Genomic DNA, 25,748 nt, shown 5'->3' on the forward strand with positions numbered 1-25,748 from the left:
TCCTCCCGCTGCGGCGGAGCGGCCGCAGCCCCCGCGGGATGGCGGGGCTGTGCCTGTGGCTGTGGCTGAGCGCGGCGGCGGCGGCGGAGCTGCGGCTGACCCTGCTGCACACCAACGACGTGCACGGGCGGGTGGAGGCGCAGGGCGAGGGCCCGCGGCGCTGCGAGGCCGCAGCACCGGGATGCTTCGGCGGCGTGGCGCGGAGAGCGGCGCGGGTGGCGGCGGAGCGGGCCGCGCACCGCAACGTGCTGCTGCTGGACGCCGGGGACCAGTACCAGGGCACCGTGTGGTTCTCCCGCTTCAAGGGCCGCGAGGCGGTCCACTTCATGAACCTCCTGCGCTACGATGCCATGGTAAAGCGGACCGGGGGACGGCGAGAGGCGCGCTGGGGTCTTGCCCTCACTCTCTCCCCTGGGGTACTGGGTCTGTTCCTGCCTTTCCTCGCCCGATGCCGGCTTTTCGCATTGCCGCCTCCTTCGGTGCGTAAAGTTGCATCAGAAAAGGCTGTAGGTAATGCTAAAATCGTGGCCAAAGCGGGGAGGCAGGCGAGGAGAAGGGGGGTGATTGCTGGGTGATGGGCTCCCCGGCCGAATTAAGTCATAAGCTGGCAGCCCCACGGACAGCCAGAAACCGGGAGATAGTGGCAAGGCTACCCAGAGTGATGCGATGGAACTCTCCTTGGCAGATGCAGGGGCTGGGGGCGGGCAGGGGGCTGGACGGGCTCTGTTGGAGAGGAGTTGGCAAGCCATGGAGGGGACCCCAGCAAAAGCCGGACAAAGAGTGTGGTCTGCGACAGAGGAGCAAACTGCCTGAGGCTCGCAGCCTGTCCTGCTTCGTTCCTGCAGGGAACAGATGGCACAGGTTGGCAGTGCTGTTTTTAGGGTGGAGGTTTTTAGTTTTCATCAATCCCACCCTGGTTGTGTCCAGTCCCCTCAGAGCTGTGGTCATGACGGAGTATATAAGAGGCTGTGTAGTGAGGAAGGTCTCTGAGATTGTGCTAATCGTGCACCTTTACTCTGCCTCTTTTGGTCGTGCAAGTGCTGAGAGAAAGGCAGAATTTGTGGCTGAGACTGGGGGATGTCACTCCATGTCCTTAAATCTTTTGTCTCAAGGCAGTGGCTTATTTTGCTTGTGTACAACTCCGTAAAGGAGAGAGATTAAAGTCATGTTTGAGCATGACTGCTGTTGTGACAGCGATTGGATATTTATTTCATCCCAACGGTCAGCTTGAGGGGAAAATCTTCTGGGCGTATCACATTCTCTATCTTCATCTTTTTTGCTTTGTCTGGAAAGGACTGTGCTTTCCTTTCCAGGTAAAAGTGCCTTCACCTGTGTATTCCCTCTGCCCCAGGACAGCTGTGGACCAGTGCACTTTTTTAGGCCAAGCACCAGACAGATCTGTGGGGGATACTTCTCCCTGTCCAGATGCCCTAGTGAACGGTTTTCTAGTTGTGAAACTAACATTAACAGGGTGTTTCCTCCCGATGGTGGTGGAGAGGAGTGTGTACATTCAGGACTCGTCCTCACTAAGAGCTGGGAAGTGCCTTGGGATTCTGCAGTGCAGAAATAGCTTGAGGCGGCTTTTTCCTAGCTTTTTCACAAAGCTTTCTGCTGTCTGTCATTTTTCAGTCTTGTGCTTGCTGGTATAACTAGTTCATGGGCAGCCTGCGAGCCTGTACAGCTCCTGATTATATCACAAGTAATTTTTTCAGGCAGTGCTGAAGTACTGTTCAGTTTTAGAAACAAGTTATGTAGGAAGCACCTGGTTTTGGAGATACCATGTGCTTTTCCACCAGAATAAACTTTTAAAATAAACCCACCCCATACCAGATATCCAGAGGCTTTTACCAGATGTGAATGCCTTAGGCGAAGTAGTCAGCCACTTGCTCTCTGTGGAGGTGCTGCTTTTTATAATTTGAATAGAAGGTGACAGGGTAGGTGCTAAACGTTCTGTAGCTTCTCAGTCTTTCTCTGCTACCAAAAAGCTTGAGGAGCAGATGCCGAGTCTGTTTCTATTCTTCTGTCTGTGGACCTTGGCGGGGGGAAGGGGGGGCATGCAGTGGGGATGGTGGCTGGGTGGGGGCACAGGGAGCAAGGTAAGAGCCGCACTGAGAAGGGTGAGGTAGTGTTTCTTTAAACAAAATTTGGGAAGTCGCATCCCTGACAGAAGGGGTGGGGGTTACTGAAATGTTTAGAAGTGAGCTACAGCGCTAGGATTACAAACAGGATGAAGGAGAGAGCATGAGTCATGGAAGTTGTTACAGGATGCGGGCAGGAGCCATAGGAGGATTTGGGATAGCCTGGAAGCATTAGAGGTTTTCTCCACAAATAGGAGAATTTTTTTTTTAAGTTTACCTTTTTCTCATTTATACCTGTTATCACCCCCAGTCTGTTTTCTCCTGTTTCATTGCCTTCCAAAACAATTTATGGCACCAGCCTTTTTTTCTGGTGTAATTAAGATTCAAATCCAATTTAAATATCTCAAAGGCAATAATTGGAGAGGTGATGGAAGTCTTCTAGCTTTACTTCCAAGCCACATCCTCCTGTTAATTTGTATCCTGATTTTTGAAACACTTTTAGACTTGCGCTTTGTGAAAAAGAAGATTATATAATCACATGCTCTGTGGCTGAATATTTCTGTTTATTCCCTCTTGTGACTTACGCTGGCCAACAGATTCAGATTTGGTGAAGGGATTTTGCACAGGTGGGAAGTCCCAGGAGCTCTGGGTGTAAGGGCAGTTAGGTATAGGAACCCAAAATAGTCCACATCTTCCTCCTCAGAGGAGGAGTAGCATCAAAAATAAAACTATTATTAGCCACCAGTGATTTCTCATTAACAACTTTGTAACCACCCACACCATGGGAAAAGTTTTGATTAAAGCTAGTGTCCTAATGGACATGAAATAATCCAAATGCAAGACACAAAGCCAAGAGAAACAATCTTTCCTAACTGGTTGGTTGGGTTAGGATTTTGGGTTTTCCCCCCCCCCCCAACAAGCTGGTGGCAGTTATATCCAATTCAATTTCTTAGTTCATTTGAAACCTCTTTTGTTGAGGTTTAATTGCATATTTAGGAGGAACAGAAGGCATGTGCGCTAGCCAAAAGGAAAGAGCTTTTTACCATTCTGATATACTCTACCAGTCCACAGATATCTCTTCAGAATATCCAGACAGCATCAAGATGAATGTCTTAATTTTTTTTTTAATCTTGATTGGTATTTTTTTACCAATTAGATTGGTAATTTTACCAAATTAGATTGCAATTAGAATACAGTTAGAAGTTAGGAGTGCATTGTGTCTTCCCAAGTCAGGATTTTTTCAAAGATAGTTCTTGGTTCTTTTGGAAAAGTGCTGCACACAAACAATTTGGCTCCTTCCTGGGAGCGTGTGTAGTGTTCTCACCAGAGTCAGCAGAACAGCTGATTTCCAATGCAAGTTACTGCTGATATCCTGAAATTTCCACAGAGCCATTGAATGGGTGCCTGGGGAGTCATGATAAAAGGAGTCGGGAATCTTTGTCTGAAAAGAAAGACACTGCCAATTAATTGATTGAAATACTGAGCTCCCAAACCTGTGGTGGCCTCAAGGTTCTGCTTGGTTTGGAACATGATCAGGGGTAGTACATCCATTTGGAGAATAAATATTGGGGCAAGCACAGTTGGGTGTGTGGGTGGTTTAAGTAGAACAGAAGGGTACATAAACCTTCTGAGATGGTGAATGCAGCTTTCCCCACTTAATCTCAGAATGAAATCAAGAGCACAGTTTTGCTGGGAAGAGTTGGCCCATTGGCTTTGATACCTCTTATGTGCTTTGCTCCAGCTGCAACCTGAAACCTTGCATAAATTTATTATGTACTGGGTTACGCAATTATTGTGTTTCTGTGGATACATCTTTTCCTTGCCTAGTACTTAAATATGCTACAAAGTCCTTTCGTTTGTTGTGCTTCTGTAAAATGCCATCTATGGAGGTTTTGCTGGCTTATCACCAAACTTGCAGGCACAGGCATGTGGCAATTTAGGCTGAGCATGAAAAAGGGGCAGGTAGGAGAAATTTCCCTCGAGGTAAGTCCCTTTTCATCTGCTTAACCAGCCTGGGAAAACCAAACATTCTTATCTGGCTGGAATTACCTTGATAATAAATTGTACTGCTCGTTTTGTGTAGCAGTCTTGACACTTCACTGTGTTAAGTGCACACCCACCTGTGAGCGCACACGCCCTCTGGGGATTGGCTCTGGGGACTCTCCCTCATTGATAAACACTAGATCTTCCATAGGCAAGAAATTATATTGATGGCGGATAGAAAATGATATTTTCTTGTTGGATGTTAAAGCACAGAAGAATCTTTACTAAGTGCAGCATAAGAATGTTTCAAAAACTGTAGTCCAAGCACAAAGCTCTTAAAATGTACTTTTTATTTGAAGAAAATGCTAGATATCAATGAAAATATTTGTTTTCTTCAGTATTTTCACATCTGTTTCACCATGTAAGAGAGTCTGAAAAACAAAAACCTACATCTAAAAAGAAAAATAACCCAACCACTTCTGTGTTCATGAGAAACAGGAATGTGTTGGTTTAGGCAAGTTAGGGTTTTCTTTCATAGAATGTAGACTTTGTTTTCTCAAACACACCATGTATATGAGACTATTTACACTGAATATTTGAGGTAGGGTCTCATATTTTCTTCTTGCTTTTTGCAGGCTTTGGGTAACCATGAGTTTGATGAAGGTGTGAGCGGATTATTGGATCCTCTTCTTAAAAATGCGAATTTTACAGTCCTGAGTGCAAATATTAAAGGGAAAACTCCATTAGCGAACGAAATGATGAGATATGTTCATCCTTTTAAAATAGTTCATTTTGACTCAGAATCAGTTGGAATTGTTGGCTACACTACAAAGGAAACGTCTTTTCTTTCACAGCCAGGTATGTTTTCTTTAGTATGTAAGTTTATGTCCTTTGTTACTACTTTTGTTATTTGCCTACCTTTTTTAAATCCAAAGATGAATGTTTTCAGCTGGAAAGTGGGAAGTCTCTTGTTTTATCAGTATTTACTTGTATTACTCAACTTTGCCTGATTTTTATCCTTAAAAAGGCTTGCTAACATTAAAACCCTCGTTCATACTGACCTGGACCATATCTAAGAATATCAGAAATTCAGTGAGATTGCAGGAGAGCTCAGAGGCTGCTAGGAATTTCATTCTTGCTTGGGTTTTTAAAGTTATAGTCCGTGATATTTTATTTGCAATATTTCATGATTTATGATTTTCATTATATTTAATTTATATTCCATTTTATTTTATTTATCCATTTAAAAAAAAGTTAAAACATGAATACAACTTATCTCTAGCGTGAAGTATGATATTTCTCTGTGTGTTGAAATTTTGTTCTTGGATGCCTCCATGCCCAAAAACAAGGAGAGGTTCATACTTGTTTTTGAAGCAAAAGTTGCCCAAGATGTTTTTAGCCTCTCAAAATATTTACAGAAATTAGACTACAGAAGGAACACCCATTCAGCTTTTACCACAATTGCTTCATTCATGAGTAAAATTAGAATTTATGAGGAAAAAGGCTTCTCAATTTCAGCCTATTTTTTCCAGCATTTCAGGGGGTTTGGTTTGATGAGGGTTTTGTTTGGGTTTGGTTTTTTTAGTAAAATAAAATGTTTTGCTGGAATGAGAAACACATTTAAATCAGCTGTAGGAGATATGAGTCACTGCCTGCTCAGAGTTCAGTCTACATGTAACTAAAACAGAGTTTCTTCCCTTGGTTTTGCAGTTAGGGATGCTCTAAGCGCTGGTTCAAAACACTTTCACATTGAAAGTGGATTTCGTATTAATATTTCTCTTTCTATTGCTTAGTAATACAGAAGTAGTGCATTGTTTTCCTGACAAAAGGAATATTCAATACTTTGAGGAAGTATTAGAACATAGAACTATTCCTTCTGTGTTTTTTAATTCCAGTGTTGTATGTTTAACCTGTCAAGAACGGACATCTGAGGTCTGAATAGACTTATTGATCTCACTTCTGTTTTGCGGTGTTAAGGTTTTGGATTCCTGTCTTTTTTCCCCCCCCCTAAAAAAGAAAATTGATCTGTGTTTTATGTAGGTAGTAGAATTTTTCCTGTGCCTGAGGGCGTGAAGGTAGATATCACCAGACGTCGTGCTAAGTTTGAATAATGACAATCAATATTGTCCTCTGTTAGGGATTAATGAAATCTGCTGCTGCCCTTCTTCCAAACTCCTGTGCTGGGGCAGCGAGGTCATCAAAGCAAATTTCTTGCAAATAAATACACTAGGTGAAAATCCAGAAAATCCAGATAGTGCTGGAATGATTGTATGAAGCATTCAAACATATTTCCAATAACATTTAGACATCATATCCAATGCCTCAGTCTGCTGAGACATTGTAAGAGACCACAGCTAGATAAAAAAGCAGTGTTAAAAGGGAAGTCTTGTTAGCTCCATAGATGGAGCTGAAGCATCCCTGAGGAAGTATATCCCACGGTGTAACTGCACAAAAAGCAGAGCAAATTCTAACAGCAGCATTTATAGCGATCAGAGTTTTTATAGTTTTCTGCTGCTGCCCTTCTTGGTGTGTGGAGGAACATTTAGAAGCTTTGAAGATGTGAACTCAGGGCATGCTAATATAACTCAGTGACTATATACTGCCCATGAACTAGCAAACCTTCAGACTGGTAAAATCATGGCAGACATGTGTCGGTGGCTAAATAATTATCGCCCTAGTTCCTTATATTCTATTAATAAGGGACCTTGCAAATGTTAAATTCAGCACCTTGCTTATCTCTACACATTTCTTCCAGATGATTCCGTTTTCTCTGCCTCTGTGTGCTTTGGCATGCTTTATTTTATACTCTTAGGGCATTCTCAAGGCAAACAGGAAGCTTGAGAATGCTGAAACATGAATTCCTACATTACTGACTTCTGTGGAAATGTTTTGTGAGTGTGATTTCTTCTATTGTTAAATCTCAATAACTTCCACCCAGCTATGAAATTACAACTTGTGCTTTCCATAGTCTGCTTAAAAAAGGTTATCAAAAGACTTGAACAGAGTATGAAGTCCTTAAATCTCAGTGTTTCCATTGGCAGGGACCAACTAATCTCTGCTGAAGGTACTCTTAATGTCACTGTTTGGAAACCATAGGGATGGGGAACACATTTATAGTTTACAGCCAGTTTTTCTGGAGTTCTCTGTTTTGCTGTGTACAGCTATCTCAGCTGAGTGAGGTCAGCAGGTTTTTCCATGTCTTGCAAGAGTTGCTCATAACTTGGTGCACAGTTATCTGTGTATTTACTTTGAACTGATAATCACAAGGCCATCTTTCTACTATTTGATGGTTCCAGCCCACTTGCTTTAGTTCCGTAATGTTGTTAGGTCTACTGTATTTTTGTGTAAGGTGTAAATCCAAACTGACTTTGTAACCCTGCAGGCAGCAAAATATTTACTGAAATTATCAACTTGGAAGAGTTTTCTGAAATGGATTTTAAAATTGCATTTTTTCCACTTTACTCTGGCTATCTTGAGTAATATTTTTAACAGGCAGACAGTTCTTCTCCTAGTTCAGTTGTAGCAGTATGGCTGTTTTTTCTGAAACTCCACCTCATCTAAAAAGAGAAGATGCCACATCAGTTTAATACCCTGAAAGAGAAGTGAAATATTGACATGAGCAACAAGTTAGTAATTTTGATTCAGATTGTTTTGAACAATGCCCAGAGGACTACTAAGCAGTATATTGCTTCTTGCCTGGTTTCTTAGGGAGTTGAACACTGCTCTTACAGTCCCCCACTGTATAACTTTCAAACGTGCTGGCTGTAGCCTGTATAACTTCTCAAACCTTTCATCCCACCTACACCCAATACTCAGATGACGAGGGTGCCAAGCTGTGTGCAGTGCAATGGCTAGGCCATGGAGAAGGGGTGAAAGAAACCCCTGCAGTCCCAAGCAGAATTCCCTTTCTGAGGACAAAGCAGACAAGACGAGATCAGACAATCGGATGGGTGGATTGGCAGTGAGATGACCCACCTGAGCTCTGGTGTCTGCCTGTCCTAACTTAACAGTCCTGGGAGAGGGATGGGCTTACCTGCATGGGATAGGCCTTGTTTTTTCCCTCATTATGAAAGTGGGTTGGTTTGTTTTGATACCTTTTCTCTACAGCTACCTGAAAGAAGGGTGTAGCAAGGTGGGGAACTGTGTCCTCCTAAATAACAAATGACAGGTCAAGAAGAAATGCCCTCAAAGTTTTGCCAGGGGAGGTTTACATTGGATTTTTGGAAAAAATTCTTCTTGGAAAAGGTTGTCAAGCACTGGAACAGTGCTGGAACTTACCCAAGGAAGTGCTGGAGTCACCATCCCTTGAGGTGTAGATGTGGTACTTAGGGACACAGTTCAGTGGTGGACTTGGCAGTGTTGGTTAATGGTTGGACTCATTGATCTTAGAGGCACTTTCCAGCCTAAAAGATTCTATGATTCTGTGGGTTGAAGACTAATAATAATGTGTCTTCAATGTACAGCACATTTGTAGACTGCAGTGGCGTGGAGGGATAACAGAGCTGGTGCTGATGGGGAGAGTTTGGTTGTCATGGACCACCTGGCTACTGGCCATGGAGAAGTTAGCCCACAGGCACCTGCATGCTGGCACAGCTCATCAGTGGCTTGTTCCTGGTCTGTTTCAAGAGCTCAGCTCTCTTTGCAGAACTGCTCCCCACACCATTGGGGTGCAGCTGGTCCATGGTGGTGAGAGGAGTACGAGAAGAGCCTGCACTCAGGGATCAATTCTTGCACTTCCCTTTCTGCCAGCAGCTCTGCATCAGGCCAGCTGCTGTCAAATGCAAGGATGTGCAAGGAGGGGCTGAAGCCAGTGGCTTCCTTCAGCCTGGAGAAGAAGGCTAAGAGGGGAACCAAGTGCAGTCTTCCAGTGGTGTAAGGGAATTTATAGAGAAGACAGGGACAGACACTTCCCAGAGGTGAAAGAGAAACAATGGGGTCAAGCAGTAACAAAGGAAATTATGGGGGCTTAAGGAAAAAATTTGTCATGGTAAGCATGGTAAGTCATTAAACAGGTTGTCCAGAGAGACTGGAATTTCATCCAGCTCAGACTAGACCCTGAGCATCCTCATTTGGCTTTCAGTTCCTGCTTTGAGTGGGTTTTGGATTACATGGCTCCTGGAGGTCTCTTCCAACCTCAATTAACTTCTGGCTCTTTGATTCTGAGAAGAGGTCCACAGGAAGAAAATGTGGATAGGCACTGCACAATTCACTCTGCAATGTGCACTACAGAGATTCCTTCTGGCACTAACAGAACTATTGAATGGGTGTGGTGCTGAACCAATTTATGTAACCCTCTTTTATCTCTTCTATTGTAGCAGCTTCCTCCTCATTTCCTGAAACATTTTGCAGTGGATTGTGAATTCGTTTCACTCCTCCCTTTGTTATGAAATAACGTAAATCTTTCTACTTTAAAGGCATTCTTCAAAATGATCTGATCACAGAACTCTGCAGGAAGGAATTAGGTAGAGGAGGAACTGGTAGAAAAGTCACTTGGTTGTCTTCACCAGAAAGTCTAAGTTTACAGTTGATTGAATTTGTCCTTAAACTCTGTTCTTAAAACTTTGTCAGTATCCTCTTACATAGGAAGTCCTTTTGTGCAACCCCAACCACTGTGCCCCGGATAAAAATGCCTGTTATTCCAGTGTTCGTGTAACTGTTTGGCACGTTAGAGTAATTTCAGCAGGCACAGAAAGCTTGCAGAAGGATTGTCAGTTTCCCAACATCCTTGTCCAGAAAAGGTTTCTCCTCTCCAGAATTTCCATTCCTTACATTGTTGTTTTGGAATAGTATCTCAGATGTGTCCTGTGCTGTATTGGTATTACTGAGAGTGGTTCACATTAGGTCAGTTAATTTGTATAAAAAGGCAATTCAGAGTTTCATGGAGGACTTTGAAGAAGCTGCTGTTTAAAGCATTGGGGAGAGGGGGATAAAGGAAAGAACAAGATGAGTGTGCAGTAAAAAGGGAGATTTAACTTGGGAGAATATAGATGATCTCAAAGAAATATAGTTGGGGAATTAAAAAACTCTTTGTAATAGAATACAAGTGTTTATATGCAAACACTGACACATTTAGTTTCCTTTCTCTAGTTACATAATAAAAGCCATTCAATTTTTGATCCTACTATTGATGTGAATTTTTTTTTTTATGGAGTTATAACTTTTTTTCATCTAGGGAAGTACATACAGCTTGTTGCAGAAATGTTGTATTAGTCTAAGCACAGAGGTGCTCCTGAGAGACTGAAAAACATCAGCTCAGATCAAGAGCTTGAACCAGATATTTGAAAGGCACCACCATGCAAAGTCCTTTTAATTATACAAACTAATATCTGATGTCAACTTCTTTATTTTTAACTAGCAATTAAAGTACTTTGTAAGTAAATTTTTTTCATCTTTTTTTGTTTTTTTAAGGGGATGATGTAACCTTTGAAGATGAAATTGAAGCACTGCAACTGCAAGTGAATAAACTTACTGCTATGGGAGTGAACAAAATAATTGCACTAGGACATTCTGGTTTTACCGTGGACCAAAATATTGCCCAAAAAGTGAAAGGAGTGGATGTTGTGATTGGAGGACATACAAACACATTTCTCTATACAGGTATTTTACTTCTTACTAAAATGTTGCTTCTAAAGCTAAGTTGAAACTGTTCATCTTTAAACTCAGAGAACTTTCACCAGTATAGTTTACTGCTGGCTGCACTCAGCCAGGCTCATAGCTGGTACATGTCCATAACTTCCATGGAAGAAACCGATTCAAAACAGCCCGTGCACACCAAGTACCACAGCTCACTGAGAGGTTCTGTAATGCTGTGGATGTTCAAGGTGACCTATGCAATGTGGGGAAGAGGAACAAAGGTAGTAATACTGGTAAATTACTGCTACTGTACTTCTTTCAAGCTCACACCTCAAAAGAGTAAATTAATTGTCTACTTTTAAACATGTGTATGACGTAACCAAAAAAATCCATCATAAAGGACTTCAAAACTGCTACTGGTGTTGATTTTCTCTGTAATCTGATTCCATATTCATAGGTCTCAATTTAGCTTGCCATTAAAATACTTTCCCCAAGTTTCATATGTTTATTTCAATCCCTCTTTTAATCTCTGACTTTATTCTTCTTTTCTTTAGAGGCAGATGTCATTCTAGAAACAAACATTGCTGATCTGTTTTCTCCTGCAGTAATGCTACTTTAGGCAACACCTACCATCAGCAGCTTCCCCAGTGCTGTTACCTTCCCCAGAGTGTAAGGACCCAAGTAAAAGAGAGGCTGTTTTGTTGTTCTGTTTGACTGAATTTTTTAAGTTCTTTAAATTTAGCAGAAACTTTGATAACGTTGAGACTATAGTGGGAGCTTTCTGTAATTTTTAGAAAAGTTTCCTGTGTGCCCTATTCAAAAGGATAGTATTATGTACCCTACCCTAGGAACTTGACCACTTAAAAGGTTTGCATTTTCCATCATCCTCTCCCTATTCATCTCCTCTCTGTTTCTCATGCCCTTTTTATCTTACCTGGACTCACACCTCATTTTATCTCACTTGTTAAAAAGAAACGATTGCATGCCACAGTTACACATTAGGTAGATCAGAATATCTCTTGAATTTGGCCTCAGGGGATAACTTTGATGACTAATCTGGAGGCACAAAGACTCAACTGAGTCAGATCTTACAAACACATTAGGAAGGGGTGCAGCAGAGAAGTAATGAAACTGGAACAACAGGATAGACCATCCCAATACCATGTGTCTAAGAGTGACCAAGGGGGAGGGTTGAGGGGACTGGATGAACCTGTGGAGACACTTTACTCAGCTCTGCCCATGTTTCCCTGCAGCTTGCAGCTCAGGGACTCCCCAAGCCAGAAGAGGTGTCTTGATATTTACTGGCTCCATCTCCTCTTGACTACCTTCAAATTGCACAACAGCCTATAGCAGGGCATTCCAACACTGACCTGCACAACCCACAGGAACCTTGGTCTTGTCTTGGGGTGCAGCCTGCAGTTTTACTGAATTTTTTTTGAGATGGGAAAAACAAGGATGGATTCCATATTCAAGGTGTGCATTCATTGTGGATTACACAGTGGAATCCATATTCTCTTGCACAGTCTTGTTGGCCAATGTCGATAGAAAGTTTGTGCCTCATTGTGGTAGCCACAGTAATCAAAATACCTTTTTGGGTATGATCCACTTGTCCCAGTTTGAAATCCTGTTGTGAAGTGCTGCAGGAGCTGAGACATCTGAGTTCATATCCTGTCTAGATCTGTGGGAGTCTGCAAGCACACCTCTAGTCATCCCTGACTAGAGTACCCTGCTGTCAGACTAGTCTATGTCAAGTTGTTTCACCCCTCCCCATTTGAAGGTGTCCAAGATTCACAAGGCCAAGGTGTCCAAGATTCACTGCAGGAGACTCTGCAGCCTTCAGATTAAAAATCTCAGCTAATCATGAGTGCGTTTATGCACCATGCCCTGCTGAGTCAAAGCCATCAGCCAAAATTCCCAGAGGAACAACCGCACCTGTGGAGGTGATTTCACTGCAGAGTAAAACATCTGATTTGAAATGTCTTTTCTGTATGTCTTGATGATGCATATACTAAGCTTGTATAGGCTCTCATTTAAATCAAGAGATTTAATAACTGTCAGCAGAATCTGGAAGAATGTTTCAGCTCAGTCTAAATTGAGACATATGAGCTGTTCAGCCTGCTTTGTCATGGAGATTTAGAAACATGCTGTCCATGAAGACATGTCCACAGAGAAATCTTAGTGTAAGGGTTTCATCTTGGACTAGTCCAACCTGTCTCTAAGATATTTGCCAATCTCCAGTTTGTCCACAGGTTATAAGGCAAATATTGTCCTGACATGTTCAGGTATGCTTTTGGTTTGTAGAACTGATTAAAGCAGCAGTGATAGTTTTGGGTTAGAGCAGTTTACTTCCTAGTTTTCATCAGAACTGATGTTCTGAAAGTGTAGTGTGTTGGCTAAAACAGGGTAAGAAATAGGGAAGTGTTACATGTTCTTCAGTCACCCAGTATGAGTTTGTGCATTTGTAATGAAACAGCATCTCATCCCGTGACTGAGCATGAATTCTAGTGCTGTGTTCTTTGTGGTGAGATGCACTGGATAGTCTTTGCATTTCAGAAGGAACATATCTATCTTACAAGGGAAAGATGTCATAGTGCTAATTAATCCTGCAAGGAAGTATCAGTATCAGAAAGTATTTCGTTAGAAAGCAAGAAATGAGTAAGACTCTGGACAAGCACTTAACTACACACAGCTGATATAAATTAAAACAATGCCTAGAAATAATAACTTTATCTTTCTAATGCTGTGTTCATTTGAGGACTAAATGGGGATAAGAAATCAAAACTGATTCCTTTTTCAGTTCAGAAAATCCCAAAGCCACTTTTGCATGAATAAATCCTGGGTAGTCCTCATTAGCGACAAGATTTCTTAAATTCTTCCTCAAATAAATGGATAGTTAAGTGGCATTCCAAGAAACTAACTCTGTTGGTCTAACTGAAAGTAGAAAAGCTAGTTCTGTGGTAAGTTTGGTTCACTCTGCAGTTCGTTACAGCTCTTCTCCCTGGAGAAATAGGAGGGATTAGAGAGGAATATGAATGGTATTGGAGTTCTAGAAGAAATATTTATCATGCTGCTTATTCTAGGATTTAATATTATGTAAACAACTGCAAATGGAAGGAAACAAGTTGTTCTGTGAGCTGTGGAAGTTAAGAGGCTGCTTTTCTCAGGAACCACGTCCTCTGCACCTGCTCCCCTGTGCCTCTGCCTTGCGAGCAGGCCAGTGCCCACCAGTACATGGATGGGAAATGCTGCTGCCTTTGGCACAGGAGTAAGGAGCAGGCTCTGAGGGAGCTCTGTCACACAGCACGTGATGGCTCTTGGAGCTACCCAGCCTTGCTCTGACAGTGGGGCAGAAATAATGACAGGAATAACAGCAGTGAAAGATACTACTCAGATAATGTTGTCACTACTCAGATAACGTCGAGGAGACACGGAGAAGGCTGGCACCCTTGAGGCAAGAGCTGTGCTGTGCAGTTCCAGTTTTCTTTTCCACTTTCTGCCCCTGTGTCATTTTTAAATCCTGTGGTAGCCTATGCCAATTGAGCTGTCTCTTTTTTTCTGACAGTGGCCTGCTTTAATCCATTTCCAAGTCCTACCTCTAGTCACCTTTCAGACTTTGCAGGTTGATAGGAGTTTTACATCCATGACCACACAACTTTAATGCTAATGAAGTTTGTTTTTGCAGAGGGTTTGCAGTCTGTCTGAAATTTTAGAGGCTGTTTGGTATAGTGAAAAAAAAAGAGCTGGCTGTATGTACAAATTCACAGAACTGTTAGTAGGTGTTCTATCTGATTATTAACAGTAAAAATGTGTTAGACTTTTGCAGATCAAGGAGTCTGATGTATATTTTACTAAGATTCTTATTTTCTATCTGATGCAGAATAATGTAGTATGAAATCTCAACAACAAACTTTTCACCCAGTAGCTGGTATGTTTGCATTACTGAGGGGTTTAGATTGCAATAATTGGAATGAAAAGTTGCATTGTTGCTGTTGTGATGGGATGTCATGGCAGAGTGTGCTGTCACAAGCTAAAAAACACTGTGGTAATTATTTGAGTTCATGTCCTGAACACAACATTGTCTCCTATGAGATAACTGAACAATAAAATGTGTGCTTGTTGTCCAATACAGTCATGGCTGTTTCTATCCTATCTGGGTTCTGTAAGGCTGAGAAACATTTCAAATGCCACTGTAGTAACTCCTTGAAGGTTACATGAGCTGAAGACCCACTCCTCATGCTTGTTCTGTGCAGGCACCCCACCCTCTACTGAAGTGCCAGATGGCCCATATCCATTCATGGTTGAATCAGATGATGGGAGGAAGGTGCCAGTTGTACAAGCTTATGCTTATGGAAAATACCTTGGTTACTTAAATGTTACATTTGACAAGAAAGGAAATGTAGTTGAAGCAGTTGGAAACCCCATTCTGCTGGACAGCAGTATTCCTGAAGGTATGTGGACCAGGCATTTGAGTTTGCCTGCAGCACTCTGCTACAATTCAAGTCTTGTTGTGTTAAATACAATATCTGAATAAGAACTCAGCTTTCTTTCTGAGCTTGCTGCTCTCTTCTGTGTAGCATTCAGCCTGTGTTACAGTTGAATATGCATGCATTCAGAGTGTGTTTTTATTTATTTAAAATCCCTGAAAGTCCTTTTGTAAGAATTTAGGTGATACAATGCCTCATCACTTTGTAGAACCTGTTTTAGCTAGTCCTGTAATTGTGATTTAAAAGATTATGATGACTAATTTACAGTTTTGCCAGAGGCTGGATTCTTCAGAACAGAGTTTAGAGCAATATAGGGAAGTGGAAATGTTCCAGAAAAAGCTTGTAGTACCCTGCCAACTACTCTGCCAATGTGCAACTATAATGTACAAACCCATGAGTTTTTGTATGCAGTGCTAACTGTGTTCAAGGTTTTAACTCTGAAACATTTAAAGAAGTGGGAGGACAGTCTCTCACTTTTTGTTTGTAACTCCTTCTGAGCTGTGTTAACTCTTTTTTTTTTTTGTCAGTTCTTTAATTACCCAGGGCTGGTTTTCTAATCTGTTTCTTCTGCAGTGTTTGCTGTATGAAGTTCTGAGCATTTATCAGATTTTCTAGGTTCTACCTGAGTATTTGTAAAACAAATCCTTTAAAAATTATTTGTTCATAGATATTTACTGTGTTATTCTCAGTGACTTATTAATGTAGCGAGGTGATGTAAAGAAACTTTACATTCTCCCTCTGAAGTCAGTAAAACTTAAAATTCATAAACATTGGTGGTATGTTTTTTTTATAAATGTTTTTCTTGGTGACAGGTGTGAGCAAATAGATTAAAACTAGTAGCTGGTATGAAATAGTTGTAACATCTGTCTGTATATACAAGTATCTTTGGTTTTTTTTTTCTGAAATTATTAAATTTTCACTCAAGAGACAGATGCGCATAGAGAATTAATTTCTATAAAGGGTTTATTCCTTGATGTTGATATTTGAGCTATTTTTCCTTTTAGCACAATATTAAAGGGAGGAAATTACAAACAAAAACAACAACAAAAAAAGAAAATTACTTCAAAGACCAACCTCACTTGTATTTTAACAATTCTTTCACCTGCCAAGGTACTAGAAATCGCATCAGTCTGAGGTTAGAACAGGACTGGGCAAAAGTACAGAGGAGGTAACTTTGCTGTGACACAGGACTGGCTTATTCCCTTGACTGTCCTGTCCTACCTTCTCTGCTTACAGGCTTTTATTGAGATGAATGGAGTTGCCAAGTTGCTTGAGGAGCTTTTAGGAAAATGTAACTTTTTAGAATCATGAACGCCTTTTTCTTTTCCTAAGGTCTGTATTCACTGAAATGTCATTAATATGAGATACATATGATGCTTATTTTACACTTGTATATTACTTTACAGATGAGCACATTAAGGAAGAAGTGGAAAAATGGAGAGAAAACCTGGGGAATTTTTCTAAAGAGATTGGAAAAACTAGTGTTTACCTGAATGGTACAAGCCAAGCATGCCGTTTCCAAGAATGTAACATGGGAAATTTGCTTTGTGATGCTGTGGTAAGATGTTTTCACCACTACAGGTGGCAATTACATCTAAGGGTTACTCCAGAGCTATGCAGATCCAAATTATTAGCACATGGGCTCTGTGCCTGCTTTTCAACAGTGCAATATCCAGTGTGTCCCTAGAAAAACTTGGCAGAAGTGAGGCTATAAGGAATGTTTCTGTAGAGAGTAAGCAGCAGTTTATTCTTTGTGCATAGCCTCATAGGGAGAACAGCTTTTTCACAGATGGCTTGGAGGCTACACTTTTAAGGGACATGGCAGTCTCATCTAAGAGCCCAGCAAGGAGCAGAGCTCAGCTCCCCTGCCCCTCTCCTGCTACTGGCCCCTGCTCACAGCACTCACTTTCTGTCCTCACATTACTCACTGGGCTTTGCTGTCACTTCAGTGCACTGGCACAGAAAACAAATCTGTTTAATTTTCTGTCAAGTTACTGACAAGAATCATCCCCCTGAAGAGCATAAAAGGTGCCAGCTGAAGCAAGGAGGGGTGGGAAAGGCCATACACCCAGCTGAGCACAGAACACCCCAGCCCAGAAGGAGCCACCAGCCCCTGCTGTGTTCTGACAGACACTACTGGGCTTCAACAGTCACATAACTCCAGAAAAGTCTTTTTGCAAGAAGTCACTTTCAGTTTTAAACTTCCTGAGTTTGACTGTTTTACTGCCCTGCAGCAGCACAGTTTCATTTAAGTGTTTCAGGGAAAAACATTGACTAATGTGACTGTTCCCAGAAAATTACCTTTCCCATAAAGGGAAAGTTAAGGGACAATTAATAATCATGAGTTTAGATATAATAATCATGACTTAGATATGTCCCCAAAGCTATTTATCTAGTCTTTATTGCTCTTATTGTAGTCCCTAAAATAATTCTCTAGTTCATGGGCTAATTTTCAAATCAGATTAATGTTTGGGAATTCTGCATACAGTTCTAGAACTGCAGCATCTTCTTTTTTGGTTTTTTTCTGCTAGACTTTTTAGGATCTTTATTTGCAAAAATGTGAACAAATGCTTTGGCACTTTTCAAGCTTAAAGAAAGTAACCCTCTAATCTTTCAGAAGTCTGTAGATTTTGTTGCTATACATTTTTTCTTAGGGAGGTCAAATTCTATTTTAGTTCAATGTCTCTAGGCAATCACCTGCAGTCATCAATAGAGACATAGATTTCTCTTCACGTTGCCTTGCCAGTTCTATACTTGCTTTCCTGTCTGCTGCCCTGTGGTCAGGTATAAAGGTAAAAAATAGACCTGTCTGTTCCACAGGCTTTAATATTTAGAGTTGTCCTGAGAAATGGAGAGATTGAGAATTGCAGAAGACTGAATGTTTGTGCTGGGTCGAAACAGAGGTCCATTTAGTTCAGTGATGCTTCTTAACCAGTAGCCCAAAATCTCAGAATAAAAGGTTGACAGGCTTAGATAGCATTTTACAAAGGACTTTAAAGGGACTCAGATGTGAAAAGACTGTGAAATCGATACAGCACTGTGTGAGCTTCTCCTTTAAGCTGCCTCAGCTCAGGGCTGAGAAGCTGCAGTCCTTTGATTATGAGTTACAAACCTAAGCATGGATCTGGCCTCAGGGCATAACTTTGATGACTAAGCTGGAGACACAAAGCATTTACACAGCTGCAAGTCAGAGGTCACAAACACTTCACAGAGGGTGTAGCAGAGAAGTGACCCACCTGGAACAGATGACAGGATCATTCATCCCAAAGTTTTGTCTCCAAGAATGACAGAATGGGGATGGTAGGGGATGAACATAGTCCTGGACAAGCCTGTGGAGTTGCTGTGCTCAGATCTGCAGGTGTCTCCCACCAGCTTGCAGCTCTGGCATTCCCAAGGCAGAAGTGGTCTCTGGACATTTACTGGCTCAACTGGAACATGCAGGGAGGGTAAGAAACAACAGCAGTGAGAAGGGGAGGGATACAGCAGGATTAGCTTCTGCAGAGCGGCTCCACCACCCTTTGCCTGCCCCCAGCCTTCCCAGCAGCTGGTGGCAGGGTGTTCCACCACAGACCTGCACATCTTGCAGGGACCTTGCTCTTGTCAGTGTGTAGCCTGCTGCTGCCCACTGCCTGCACAACTGCTGGAGGTCAAGTGGTCCTTGCTCTGGAGCACTTGCTCCCCATCCACCATCACACCACTCATGATTTTATAGCATTCTCAAATAATTCCACCCATTATCTCTTTTTCCGGTCAGACAGTCTACATCATCATTCCACATTCAGAAGTTTTCTGTGTCTTTGATCATCCTCATCATCCCTCTTCAAATCTTTCAGATTTTTTATCATTCTTGAAATGAGAAAAGACACAAATTCCTACCCAGCCTCCACATGTCCTTCTTCATTTTATAGGCTTCTGTCATGTGCTTCTCTCTGTGAGACTGGAGAGTTATGGCCATAGTCATTCCTGTATAGAAACTAGTCCATTCTTTCTATTATCCTAGGTCATTTCAGACTTTTCCCATTCCACCCAGTTATTTCTGAGGATTAACACTGGGGGCTTATCATCCTTGAGCAACTGAGTAAATATCTGTCCTCCATTTTCTGTACTACCAAGGATGTCACAAGCAAATATTATCCTGTCCTTGTATGTTGTCAAAGCCTTGGACACATTGCTGTGCAGAGGAGACTTTCTGATCTAGTACGCCTGTTTCCTGTTCTTCCACTGTTCTACATCTTTCTAGTTACGCAAGTCCATTCCAAATATTAAAAACCATCCACAGAGAAGCTGAAAAAAACTTAATTCCCTGCAAAATAATTAATTTATGCTTTCCCAAAGAGATTTTCATGAACAGCAGTATTTAAGGTCCTCTTCACTTCTCAGTTCCCCAAATATGCTTAAATAATTTGTCTTTATCACAGTCATTGAAATAAAAAAATCACTTTTCCTTTGTTCAGCTGGCCTGTCTTGGCCATGCCATAGACACACAGACTAGAGCAGAGCCTGAGAGTTCATTACTTTAAAAGGCAAATATTTTTCATGTTAAGAATTTTATAAAGCAAAATACTTGTTTGGGTTTTTTAAATAATTAAACATTTTACAATGGGGCTGAAGATTATGTAAAAAAAAAATAATAAATACATAAAACCTTTCTGTCTCTTTTCAGTCTCAGATTGTATTTGGTGTAAATTTCCAGAGCCTATAATATGTGATAAAATAATAATAAATAAAATATGATAAAATATGTTTAAACATTTTCTTTTGGTAGCTCTATGAGAATGTTGGGAGTCCGGATAAAACGACATGGAACCATGTTTCAATGTGCATCCTGAATGGAGGTGGGATACGGTCACCCATTGATGAGCAAAGCACTAATGGTACGTAAAATTACCAACTGAATGACAACTTTATCAGAAGGAAGGAATCAAGTTATGCCAGCCTGAGCACGGTGTTAGGTATGGGCTTGTTTTGATGGGGTTTGCATAGTGTTTAGAAGTGATTTCAAACTTTCTCAAAAGGTTGTCCATCATTTGAGCACAACTGCTGACACTGACAGAAATCTCTAGCATTGTTTGTACACAATGCTTTTTATAATTTCCCTCTCTCCTTGCTGCCTTGGAAGAAAGAAAGGTCTCCTGCTGTACAGGGTCCTCTGGTATGGTCACTGTGAGCCTTCTGTAGTCTGCTGTAGAGTAAGTAAATTCTGGGTTTTTCTGGATACTAAGGTTTTAGTTTTTATTTTCCTGATACCACATAAATGCAACCTGAAAACAGCTTTCTCAGTTTCATTAAGTCTTTCAGTAGCACTATGTGAGTAAATCTCAATCAACAGGAAAAAGTGCCTGACAGTATGAATAGCTGTGTTTCTTCATCTTATGTTGCTGGTTTTTCATGTCTTTTAGTAGCTCTGTTCTAATACCAATACGTGCAGTTACATCAAACTCTGATTTATTGGTCTTGATACCTGCTGGACGATAAAAGATGCAGGCTCTTGGGGACAATATATGTGATTCTCACCCCTACCAGCCCTCATTTTCTTAAACTCTAAGTATTAGTATGTATTTCATGTATTTGCAATGTTCCATTTCAAAAACTTGTTTTGAAACAATCTTAAAATAATTCTATAAACAACAGCAAAAAGAAACAAAAAACCCCCATCAACAACAAACCTAAACCAAGAAGTGAACAAAGTCTCTTGCCCCCAGGTAGCATTACTGTGGAAGATTTGCTGTCTGTTTTGCCATTTGGAGGTCGTTTTGATATGGTGACATTAAAAGGCTCCACACTGAAAGAAGCTTTTGAGCACAGTGTGAGGAGATATGGAAAAGGAAGTGGAGAGCTGCTGCAGGTTGGAGGTATATTTTCTTCTTTCCTCTTCTCAGTTTTCCAAAACAACCATCCCTCCTGTTGGCCTTAGTACATCTGGAAGCCTTTTTTTAAGACTGGAATGTCAAGCTGGCCATACATCCTCGCCCTGTGCCTCGCACATGCCAGCCAGCAGATGCTGTTTATCCCATGTATGTTTAATTGAGCCACTGCAGCTCACAGGCCATCGCTGTTCCCTTCAGCAGAGACAGTGTTCTCAAGTTTCCTGAACCCCTAATGGCATCAGTTTGACATTGCAGTTAACCAGAGGAAAATATAATTTAGTATAGCTATAACACAGAAATAGCTACAGTTTTTAGTTCTTAACTGGCAGCCTACCTGAAACGCCAAACTTGATAGCTGTGCTGAATTTCAGTTTTTCAAAATAATTTTGTGCAATTCTCTGATGACTGATGACAGTTTTAGAGTTTGTCCAACTGGGCTATGGAATTGCTCCAATGAATTTCTAAGTATTTTATGGAAGAACAGTTAATATCAAAAACCTACTCATATCTTTAATTGCATCTGCCTATATGTTTATCCAGATGTGTATTATGTTTATTCCTGATCTCTCTGTGATTTAGTGCAGATTTTATTGTTTAGTTAGCAGAAAGCTAAACTTCAAGGGCAGGGGCTGATGCATTCCCTCCCTCCATGCCTCTCATCCCATATACCCTGGTGATGTGATCCCTCACATGCCACAGACACAACCCGTGTCTCACACTTTCACCGGTATGTTCCCATGTTCTTAGGTACCTCTAAGGTAAAACAGGAACAAGCTCTGCTTGCTGCCTCTTCACAGAAAAAGAAGAAAACCAGTAGCTCTGGAAAGGGTTCAGGATGGAAGATCCAGAGCAGGAAGAGCGCCAGGGTTGGAAGAGCCTCAGTGCTTTGAACGACCTTTAGTGGCTTTCTCATCTGCAGATTCTTGGCAGTGCTGTTCTGGGGCCTGGCTCTCCCCTGGCCTTGATCAAGGAAGGCTCACAATGAGAAATATTGCTTCTCCTACAGTGAGGAGACACTGCAGAGTACAGCCCTGGTCTGGCTTTTCTTTTTCAGGACAGTGCCTATTATCCAGAATAGCTACCAAGTTAGGCTGGCTGGCTGGCCCTAAAAAGAGTCATTTCAGCCAACAGGCCAGGGAAATGAGAAAGCATGTGACTACAGAAATAAGGGAAGGTATTTTTATCTTGCAGTATTCCAATCCCATGACTAGTAATTTCCTTTTGTGAGCAGTGATGAGAACACACATCACATAAGTAAATGAGGCGGGACAGTGCTTCAGCAGTCCTTATTTCTCTTGAATGTTCTTGCACAGAAGTTGAGTAAGTGTGCAAAAAACCACAGGGCATTAGCTGGTGTAATTCAGAATGATACAACTCTCAGTCACAGAAAGTAATGCAAAGAACCAGCTGAAGATGAGGGAGAATGCTGCTTCTGGCCCTGTGTGTTCGACATGCAGTGCATTAAGTGGCATTCCAATGTGTATTTTTGTAGGCATCCACGTGGTCTATGACCTCTCCAGAGCCCCAGGAAGCAGAGTTGTTAGTTTAGAAGTGCTTTGCACAGCCTGCCGAGTCCCAGCCTATGTCCCACTCCAGATGGATGAAATATACAACGTGACTCTGCCATCCTATATGTTATTTGGAGGAGATGGCTACAGTATGCTGAAAGACAAGAATTTGGGATACAGTAAAGGTAAGGGGTATGCAGTCCAGGTAAATATGGGCACTAGCAGGGTAGCAGAGAAACAATTCCCAAAAATTAAAATATCTTTCTACAGTACAAACCTCAGACTTTTGCCTTTACTCAATGATTAAATTTGCTTCTACTCTGACAGCTCTGGATTGCTGGATTTGGTTGTAGGCAGCAACTTCATTCTCTTTCAGTTAAAACCACAAAAGTTTCAAAGAGAAACATCTTTATCAATTCATCAGTGCTCAGAGAGCAGTTCTGAGATTGTGGTAAACCAGAAAAGCAGCAAAGTACACTTGCACTTGTACTCATTATTGAACAATGCAACAAAAAGAAAGGTGCTATTTTCTACAGACATTACATTTACACTGTACAGAAGTATTTGGAAAGACAGAATCATCACCTCCACTATTAAACAACATGAAGCTCAAGTGAACAGGTCAAAGATGCCAACCTGCTCTAAGGGAATTATCCTGCCCAGCCAAAACCAGGGACCCCCAGGAGTTCTGAAGGCAGGAGAAGGCAGAGTCTCACAGACATCACACCACAGAGGTGGAAGAGAGGTGTTTATAAAACACTGGCTTAAGGTCCTCTAAAGCTACATGCAAAGTGTTAGAAAGTCTGTGTTTGTACAATAGACATTGTCCATCTTTTAGGATGAAGGGAATCTTGAAAAAAATTTGAGATTAAAATACATTATTCCTGAAAATGCAAAAGGGGTGTAGTGCTATATTAAAAAAAAAAAAAAAAAAAAAAAAAATTTGTTAGGAGCCCATCTACATTTTTGCAGGACTTTAATTTTGTATGTTCTGTTTGTGCTTGGTGAAAGCATGCTTTTACCTCTAAAATTTTCCTTTGGGACTTCTGTTATAGGCTAATTCTTTGTTTATACAGGTGTTTAAATTTGATTCTCACAAGTAGGACTGGTGTTTTAAATGAAGTTCTGTGAAACTTGCATTAAAACACCAGCTCTATCTGTGAGAGTGAGAAAAATCTTTAGGAATAGCAAAAGGGAACAACCTGTAAGGCTCTGGTAAAGTCTTTCAGTATAACAGAAGGGTAAAACTGTAATTATTGTTAAGATGGAGGGTTATAGTTTAGGACTGTAAGAGTTTGATCAGAAGGGGTGTGTCGCAGTGACTGAAAAGGGTCCCCCACTGTAGAAAACCCACGTAACACTTTGTGTGCACACAAGCAGTGCCCAGACTAGAAACTTCTAAAAAAAGTAAATTTGAAAAAGTATGAAGGCAATATAATGGCCAGGTCTACAGCCCTATACCCCAAACAATCTACCTGACTGGAAAATACCATTGTAACAAATTCAAAACAAAACAAGCCGGACAAAATAAAAAGAAATTGTTTGTTTGTAAAATACAAGTTACTACCAAAAATTCTGGCTAAAAACTACCAGAGGTGATGTGCGCTAATTCAGAACGGTAAGCCACAGAAAACAATTTGATTCTTGAACTAAAACTGGAATTTAGGCAAGTCCTTACATTTTGGTTGAGAGCTTGGCAAAGACAGAGAACACTTTTTTGTTTGTTTCTTTAGGTGAACCTGACATTGAAGTTGTTTCCCGCTACCTCCAGAGAATGAAGAGAGTTTACCCAGCAGTTGAAGGTCGAATAAAATTTTCTTCTGGAAATCTTATCGAAGCAAGTCTCTCCCTGATCTCTGTATTGTTCACTGTAACATTCTTGCACACTTGATTTTGTGTTTGGAGGAAAACAGGAGGCGAGATGATACTGACGAAGCTGTGAGAGCTGTTCTCTTCTGTTACACCTTACAATGAATGAGCAGTGAGGTTGCTGCATGTCAGCAGTGAGCAGCCCCTGGCATTGTCTTTGACCTTGTGGTGCCACTGGAGCACTGTGTGCAGGGCAAGGGGACAGAATCCATGGCTTCTCTTGGTCAGAATCAGCAGGTACCTGAAACTGAGGTCTCAAAAGCAAAGTTCCAGTGAATACTTACTGCTCAATCATAAAACAATGACAGACTAAAATGAGGTATTATAAATTTTCAAATTCTTTTTACCTGTGATAGACAGTGAACCTGATTCCAGATGTTAATAAGCTTCTAGAAATGGATTTTTTATAGATGTATATTCCTTTCTTTGATCTCCACTCAGGGTTAAGGTATTCAGTCTAATATCTCTACTTTGCTTGCAATCACTTATGATACCTACATGAATGCCTTAAAGAGCTGGATTAAACTCAGAGCCATTAAAATCATGAAGTCTATTTGATATGCAATTTTAAAGTTTTTGTTTTACTTTTGAAAAAGAAATATATTTTCCATTAATAAAGGATGCAATGAAAGCTTGACTTGATTTTGATCAATTTTAATAAATTGAGTATTCTTCACTCTAAAATATTCTTCACCAGTTTGGGGGATTGTATCTAGAGTGAGAACAGAATCTGGGACTGTATTTCATATAAAAATGTCAATTTTACACCTCTTCCAAAGAACAATGCACAGGACTGCTGCCCATCACTCTGTATTAGCAACATTCCAAGAAAATGTCAGATATAGACATTGATCCTGCAGCACATTTGGCATCCTTTGGAAATAGTCAGGTAATGGGGCTTTTTACAGCATGACCTGGTTTTATGATAACTGTGATTATACCTCTTCTATGGGAAGGCTGTGTTTAAAAAAATAGTTGTAAGAAACAGGCTAATGGGTATGAAATCAGATTAAATGCTAAATGTACATTGCTGATGCTTTATCAAGAAAATGATTGCTTATAAATGAGGGAAAAAATATTTTTCTAAGATTACAGGGAATTTTGACATCAACATGTTTGGATTGTTTAATGCTGTTTAAAACTGATTGTGTTTTGAATAAACCTGATTTGTATTCCTGGAAAGCTCACTACACTCTTTTTCAACACTGAAGCTTTCATTCCCTGCACCTGTAGATTTCAAGGAGAAGGTGCATTAAGATAAACATTTCAGTATGTTGAAATTTAAAGACTCCATTAATTTCTATATTCATTCAAGGATTTAAGCCTGAAGGGCTCTGGACTACACTGCTGCATTAGGTAAGGGGTGGTAAGAACAGGGAGACAAAC

General features: G+C 41.0%; 1 protein-coding gene across 1 annotated transcript; it reads left to right on the forward strand.

Annotated features, from left to right (window-relative positions):
• NT5E (5'-nucleotidase ecto) lies at window positions 1–25,544 on the forward strand. The gene is made up of 9 exons (XM_086876477.1): window positions 1–353; window positions 4,697–4,919; window positions 10,470–10,658; window positions 14,885–15,082; window positions 16,525–16,676; window positions 19,884–19,992; window positions 20,821–20,970; window positions 22,478–22,678; window positions 24,227–25,544. The coding sequence occupies exons 1-9, from the start codon at window positions 39–41 to the stop codon at window positions 24,382–24,384; spliced, it is 1,695 nt and encodes a 564-aa protein (XP_086732603.1). The 5' UTR covers window positions 1–38; the 3' UTR covers window positions 24,385–25,544.
• Window positions 25,545–25,748: the final 204 nt, after the last annotated feature.

Source organism: Cyanistes caeruleus, chromosome 2 (genome assembly GCF_971803275.1).
Source record: "Cyanistes caeruleus chromosome 2, bCyaCae1.hap1.1, whole genome shotgun sequence".
NCBI lineage: Eukaryota > Metazoa > Chordata > Aves > Passeriformes > Paridae > Cyanistes > Cyanistes caeruleus.